The sequence below is a fragment of the Urocitellus parryii genome, chromosome 5, assembly GCF_045843805.1.
Source record: "Urocitellus parryii isolate mUroPar1 chromosome 5, mUroPar1.hap1, whole genome shotgun sequence".
NCBI classification, from domain to species: Eukaryota; Metazoa; Chordata; class Mammalia; order Rodentia; family Sciuridae; genus Urocitellus; species Urocitellus parryii.
The window spans coordinates 161,107,785-161,114,894 of record NC_135535.1 but is presented as its reverse complement, the minus strand read 5'-3'; the positions used below and the strand labels follow the sequence as shown (position 1 = coordinate 161,114,894).

Genomic DNA, 7,110 nt, shown 5'->3' with positions numbered 1-7,110 from the left:
GTTAGGAAATTCTGTTTTCTGTTCCCTAAATGCCACTGGCTCAAGCTGGTGTTTTGGATCAGCAATTTTCACTCATGCAAGTGTTCTTCTTGGTTGAGGCCAGTTAAAGTATTGTTATGCCACAGAATATAGAGAATGTAAAGAGGACCTCTGGGGAGGGTAGTCCAAGATGTGCATTGCACAAAGGCATCAGGCTGAGGAGGCAATCAGGAACCAAAACAGCCTGCACACCACTTACCAAGCCATGAGTCTCTGACTTGGGGCACTGTGTTGTGCCTTATGAGCTATAGAGAACCTGTCCTACAACTCTCCTAACCTCGACTTCCTATCTCACATTAATCTGAGATGCTCCATTAACACACTGAGAAAACTCAGCACCAATCCCTCACACAGATGGTTTTCTGTTCCTCATATGCCATAGATTCATATTGGCATTTTGGATCAGTTTTCATTCTTGAAGGTTCTTGGTTGAGGTCAACCCAAAAGCTGTCCATCCAAGCCCTAAAAGAAACTTCAGGATAGTCACCTTCATAATTTTTTCCCTCTTATTCTACCCACCCACTTCCCATATAAGACCAAGGAGAAGCCAAAATTTTCAGAAAAATGACTTTTTATTGATCACCTTTATTCACAATTATAAAAAAATAGATATAAATAAAAATAGTGGAATATAATTATTAAATATTCAGTATACAGGTGTGATCCTTACCCCACCCAGTGAGGATTGAATAAACTAGACTGAAAGGTCAGAAGGAATAATTGGCCAGAAAGAGATCTCTACATGGAAGTAAAACAGATATTTAGTTTTGGTCATGGGTCATACCCAAGAATAATACATTCACAAGTATCATCATGTGGGACCCAAGAAGCCTCAGGAGTGACCCACAACCTCTCTAGACAAACTACTCAGTGTGGTATCACAGTCCACAGTTTAGGGAATTATCTAGACTTCTAGTCAGACTCAGGAACACACCAGCTCTTACTCACACTTACACTTACGGCTGGTGCACAAGTACACACATATATACATATATATAAAACTTTCTGTTCCATTCATGGAATGTCAGAGCTTTTCCTCAAGTCATTAGTGTCTCTACTCCCCAAACAACTGTTCCCAATTTGGCCAAGCTCCCTCAAGAGACCTCAGCTGTTACACTTCCTAGTTAGGAAATTATTCATTTCCCAATAGCAGGCCTCATGAATGACCCTGTTAGGGGGAGCCAGCTCTCCTCCTACGCATGCACAGGAGATGTCATTTTTAACTCCAGGAGGATAGTCCATAAAAAGACAATTTTTAGTCAATACCATCCTGAGTCAGGATCACCTCTCCATCCTTGCCAGGGGTATCTGGGCAGCCAGCACCCAGGCCTGTGGCTGAGAGTAAAGCTATTGTTGCTCAGCTTGTTGGGCAGCACAAGCAAAAGCATCTCTGCAGAGCCTATTTTCCCCAGTCTCTTCCTTACAGCTGCTGGAGATGACCGTACTGCAGAAATGATGGTCAGCATGGGAGTGGGGAACCTATTTCTTTTCTCCCTAGGCTTCCTGGGGGCCCTCAGAGGGCTAGGCCATTCTCTTCCCCAATGTGGGTGTGGATCCAGGGCAGGAACTGTGAGACCCTTGTGTAGACACCTGGCTTGTTCTTCAAAGCACATCCACTGCCCCAGCTCACAATGCCAGTCAGAGTCAGGCGGCCTTGGGTGGAGCAGATGAGGGGCCCTCCAGAGTCTCCCTGGAAAGCCAAAGACACAAGAAATGAGCCCTGGAAGTAATGAATAGGGGGCCTTCTGATCACACCACCCAACAATGTCTGACAGAATAGGGAGAGGTTCCTGAAGTCAAAGTCCTAAGTGACTTTTTCATATCCTACCATATCAAGTTTAAAATCCTTTATTTGGCTTTCAAAGCCCTGTCATCTGTTGCCATTCCATCCATGCTCCTAGACCCTGCTTCTCCTCCCCATCTTGGAATATTCCACACCCAGTCTGAGTTTTGTATCTTTTTTATCCTTTCTTCCCTCTACCTATTTAAATCCTTATCAAGTCACATTCTCTTTAAAGCTTCTCCTGCCTCTCCTAAACACTGAGTCTTTTGTAATTCACACTGCATGCATCCTGAGCATGGAGTTACACTGCCTTCTACTAGTGCCTTTTTCTAATGATGTTAGTGCCTAGCACAGAGCCAGGCTCATGCCAAATGTTTGGGGTACACAAAAACATTGCTTTAATCTCCCCCAAAGACCTGATCTCCTTATTCTGATTTCCTATGTAAGGACTTCCCAAAGTTGATGAAGCCAGACTCAGGAGCACTGGGGAGATTTGGGGGTAATGGAAAGGGTTGCTTCGAAATCTTACCTGGCAGGAATCTGTTTCCCACTGTGGGTCAGCAGCACACAGCATGTTGGTGGTGACTTCAGAGCCATAGTAGTGGGGCTGCTGACACTCCTGGTGGGAAATCAGCTTCACAACAGTCATTTTTAAATTCTTTGAATATAAATAGTCAGCTAGATGGAGGAAAGAGCAAGGAGTTTGCATTAAGATGTGTCTCTCTGGGAACCTGCCATGAAGGGAACCAACAAAAATGTCCCTACTAGGGAAAACTCTTTTTCTTTTTCTATTGCAATCTAAGTCTTTACTCCACCCATAGCCACTAATCCCTCATCTATTTACCTTTGTGGCCCATCACTCCCTAAACAATGCTTCCCTCTCCATCCCTGGATCATCTGCCACACGCATTGTACTCCTATCTCCAGTCTTCCCTTGATCATGTTGCAATCACTTCAACTTCACAACACTCTCCCAGGAGCCCTCTCAGTCAGCTCCAAATGTTACTTACTAGGATTCTCTTTTCCAAAGCCAGTGATCTCGCAGCTTGTGCCAAATTCGGCGTCACCATGGCTTGGGGGCAGGCAGATGGTCTGTATGGACCGGGATGGCTGTGCACACTGGCCCATGCTGGAACGGATCTTCAGCAAGGCTGGGGGGAGAAAAGAGTCACAGGATAAAGATCACCACTAAGTCAAGTGGTTACCATCTCTCTCTCCTCCAAATGCTGAGGGAGTGGCTATGTATATCTCTAGGTAAGTTAGGGTTATAAGCTATACAGGAAAGTCTGCTGATTACTTGTCACCAGGAAGTCTCTCTGCTCCATACTCCAAGGAATTCATTTTAGCTACTGATCAAGGCTTAGACAGCTAGGGCTACTGCATTATAGCTGCACAGATTGTTTTCTGCAAAAAGCCCTACTGAGGGAGCCAAACTAAAATCCAGCCCAAGGATCTACTCTCCAAATTCTATATCCTGATACAGACAGAAGCTGCATCCATCCTAATTTGTACAAACAAGATAGTCCCAGACCAAGCCATAGGTCCATAGAGCTATTTCCATTCAGAAGAGGCTTTGGGGTCTCTGTAGAGGAGCACCAGATCCTTCAAATATTTCATCTTGAACTCTTTTCCACCATTCCCTGTTGTATAGGGAGGGATTTCAAATTCCTCCACAACTTCATCCTCCACTTAGCTCTTTCCCTGGACCTCTCTTCCCCTCTGGCCATTATTATTTTCACTCACCAATATCATTGTGGTGAGATAGGCTGTCAGCACTATAGTCTTCATGCAGGATGAGCTGTTCCACTTCAAACTTCATCTCCCCGAGGGTATTGGAGTTAAGCCTTGACTGACCCAGGTAGACAATATAGTCCCGCTTCTGTTGGTGATTACTGTAGGAGATAACATGTATCAGACAGCCGGATCCCATGAAATTCTGTCATTTCCCCTTCCACATCACAGAGGCCTCAAAACATAACTTATCCCCAAGGCCATGAGCCACATGGAAAAAAGCTGAAGGGAAGAATAGAAATTGAATCCTCTGCAGGGAAGAAGAAAGAGATGTGTTTGGGTTGGGGCAGGAGAGTCAAAGAGGAGAGACAAAGGAACGTACATGAAACAGTGTGTGGCACTGACTACCCAGCAAGGACTGATGAGGCTTCCTCCACACACATAAGTGACAGAGCCTCCCCGGTGCTTCCGGTAGATGGCTGCAAACCAGGGTTGGTTCTCAATGATGGTAGCTTCTCCACCGATAATCTTAAAACGAGGCCTCAGAGCCTTCTGGCCACACTGAAACTTTAGTTGGCCTGGAGGAAAAAGAAATGAATGTCTTGGGGAGGCAAGAAGAATAAAGTATCTTACTCAGGCAGGCCTCCCTCCTTAACCCCGCTGGATAGAGATAGGGGACATATGAATTTGTCCCCTTCCCCTCCACTGGCATAAGCAATCAGTGACACTTACCACCAAAGCAGTCTTGCACCATGCACTCTTGGACAAACTGCTTTAGGCCAACCTGCACATAGCACCAGGGCCGTCTCTGGTTGTCTGGGTTCCTGGCAACACAGAGGGGCAAAGGATGTCATTCCAACCCAGGCTACCTTCCCTGAATCCTCCCTTCCAGGGAAGACTCAACCAGAGGCCTAGCTTTTCTCATGCTGTGGCTAGCACTCTGGGAGCAGAAGAGATGGTAACAAGGGCTCCTGAGAGGCAATGGGAAGAAATCCTGGTTTTTGTTGCCCCCTCCTCACCTGCAGTAATTATGCTTCCCCAGGCCCAGGTGAACAGCATCAGGTCTATGGGCATGATACGTTTTCTGAAGAACAGTGGGAGAATTCCAGTCCAGGCAGGGCCGGCCCTTGGTGTCAGTATTGGCCTTTCCTCGGTATAAGTGACCATTCCCCTCATAGCAAGTTTTTGATGTATCTATAATGGATGTGAAGATGAGAGAATATTAAAATGGGTAGAAATACAGGCATTTTCAAGATGACATGTTTCAGACCTGGCAGATGACACTGGAAATGGTCTCATTCTATCTCCCTACCTCACTTTTGTATAATCACTGTTTCATGAGTGTGTGTGTGTGTGTGTGTGTGTGCGTGTGTGAGAGAGAGAGAGAGAGAGAGAGAGAGAGAGAGAGAGAGAGAGAGAGATTGACTGTGTATACCATACAGCAATGAACATGTCACCTGCCCCTCCTCCAGCAACTAGCTTCTGTCTGCTCCTGCAACCCACTCATCTATCTCTTCCTGCCCTGAAATCTCTGGTGCCTCCTTCTTCCCAGTTAGAATCAGAATCTCCATACCTATTTCACAGTGCTCCCCTTGGAATTTCTTTGGGCAGATACATCGCCGAATGTTGGAGAAATACTTGTAGGACACACATGTTCCACCATTCAGACAGCCACAGTTTGCTGAAGGGCACAAAGGTGGGGTAAGCAATGAGCCTGAGAGAAGCCAGTCCTGCAGCAGAGGCAGGGAGGGGCTGCCCCCTACGGCTTTCCAAGATGTGTGTGCAGCCAACTATTGTGCAAGGGATAGATACTCACATGCGTCTGATGCTTGAAGTTCATGCCTGCCCTGCAAGAGACACACGTGGTCACTTAAGGTCCCATGCATTGGGACTCCAGGATGAGGATAAACTAGTCCCAATACCAAAATCCACTCTTCCCTCCATCTCCTCTGTCCTCACCCTGTTCATATCTAACCAATTCTCAAATGAAAGACTATGAATGTTTTTACAGGGAGAAATAGATTGACTCAAGTAAGTTTCAAGTACATATGCCCCCAGGATAGGGCGGTTCCTGAAGTTTCTTCTTTCCTGACCTGAGAGTATGAACCCCCTTAGTTCTCAAGGGCCCCACTGACACACTGCTCTATTTCTCCGGGAGAGTCTGGCCTTGCTGTTGATGGAATCCGGAGGACTACAGCTATCTATGCAATTCCTCTCTTCCCCTGGCACTGTTCAGGGGTCCTACAGCCCTCTTCTGCGACAGTCACAACAGGGTAACCACTCACTTCGGTGTCGCTCACGATCAGGGCGCAGTGAAGCAGGCACGCCAGCAGGACTCTCATAGTGGAGAAGTTGCTCTAGAAATTGGTTCTGCAAAAGGAGGAGAAGTCAGGGCAAGAAGCAGAGGGACGAGAAGGCGTGTCCAGTGGCTTACTGCAGCTTGGGGGGGGACCCCCGGGTGCCCTGCGGGGTGAGTCAACTTTGACCAGGCTCCCCAGGCCGGATGGTCTCTTCTTTCTGGGGTATACAGGCTCTAGGAGCAGCCTGCATCGACACCCGCTGAGGTAAGCTTGGGACACAAGCTGTGACCTGGCTCGCCACAGCTGCAAAGCCGAGGCTACCCGAGGTCAGGGGAAGGGAGGTGTGCAGGAGTCGGAGCTGCGGCACTTCTGGCCCCGCGCTGTTAAGGCGAGCAGCACTCACCGGTTTCTGCGGCTGAAGGGCGCGGGCGGGTACTGCAGGGACGGCTTTACACTGCTAGGCTCTGGGGCTCTAGCCTCGGTGCTGTGCTGCTGGCTGGCAGTGCCGGCCCCTATATTAGGACCCGCCCCAGCCCTGGCCCCGCCCCGCGCTCGGATTGCCCGCTCCACCCCCTCCCCTAGCCTTTCCTGCCCTGGTACCCGCTGTGACCCGGGCCCCGCTGCTTCTGCCACTTTGACAAAGAATAGGGGCCAAAGCAATCTCAAGCGCTGAGGACGAACTGAGTTTGGACTGAAAGTTCGAGAGACGTGTAAATTCTTCTCCCCTCCTCCCATTCACCTGGCCCTGGGCCCCGCTGAGTACGCTGCGTCCCACTAATTGCAGAGAGGGAAGGGCACCTGTATTCTCCAAGCCCCCACCTCCCTAGAGAGTGATTCAGACCCTTGATTAGAGGGGCATAGTCCGCCGCTCTTATAGTCTCTGCCAATGAGAAAAACGTACCGGACACAAGTTAACTGAAACAGACACAAAATCACCTGAAAAGAGGGATGGCCTCCATCGAGTGCTGATCCCCAGATATCACAATACAGCCTCCCCAAACACCACCAACACATCCAGTCACAATAAAGCTGGATTTGTTTCTCACCTTAGTAAGGGAGTTTAGTATTGTTATCAAAGAGGGAAATGCAAGGTCAAATTTTATTGAGAATTTGCTGTTTGGTTTGAAGTTCGTCTTTGAAGAGGGGGAGTTGAAAGCATGATAAAGATTAAATAGGGGTCATGATATGATATTATAGGATTGTGGGAACAAAATCTGAGGCCACAAACTATTGAAGCTTCTTGTTGAAGTGTTGATG

General features: G+C 47.8%; 1 protein-coding gene across 1 annotated transcript; it reads right to left on the bottom strand.

Annotated features, from left to right (window-relative positions):
- Positions 1-625: 625 nt before the first annotated feature.
- Plau (plasminogen activator, urokinase) lies at positions 626-6,348 on the bottom strand. Its single transcript, XM_026390218.2, has 11 exons — positions 6,257-6,348; positions 5,839-5,923; positions 5,370-5,400; positions 5,127-5,234; positions 4,573-4,747; positions 4,286-4,377; positions 3,936-4,131; positions 3,566-3,714; positions 2,833-2,973; positions 2,352-2,500; positions 626-1,729 (listed from the first exon to the last, which is right to left on the bottom strand). The coding sequence occupies exons 2-11, from the start codon at positions 5,893-5,895 to the stop codon at positions 1,553-1,555; spliced, it is 1,275 nt and encodes a 424-aa protein (XP_026246003.2). The 5' UTR covers positions 5,896-5,923; positions 6,257-6,348; the 3' UTR covers positions 626-1,552.
- Positions 6,349-7,110: the final 762 nt, after the last annotated feature.

Bases quoted from the DNA above. Each gene is read 5' to 3' on its own strand.
- Plau (XM_026390218.2), bottom strand. From the start codon at position 5,895: ATGAGAGTCCTGCTGGCGTGCCTGCTTCACTGCGCCCTGATCGTGAGC. The intron at 2,974-3,565 runs GTGAGTGAAAAT...TTCTCCCCCCAG, and splicing joins ATCTCACCACAATGATATTG to CCTTGCTGAAGATCCGTTCC. The intron at 1,730-2,351 runs GTAAGATTTCGA...TTGGCTTTCCAG, and splicing joins GGGAAACAGATTCCTGCCAG to GGAGACTCTGGAGGGCCCCT.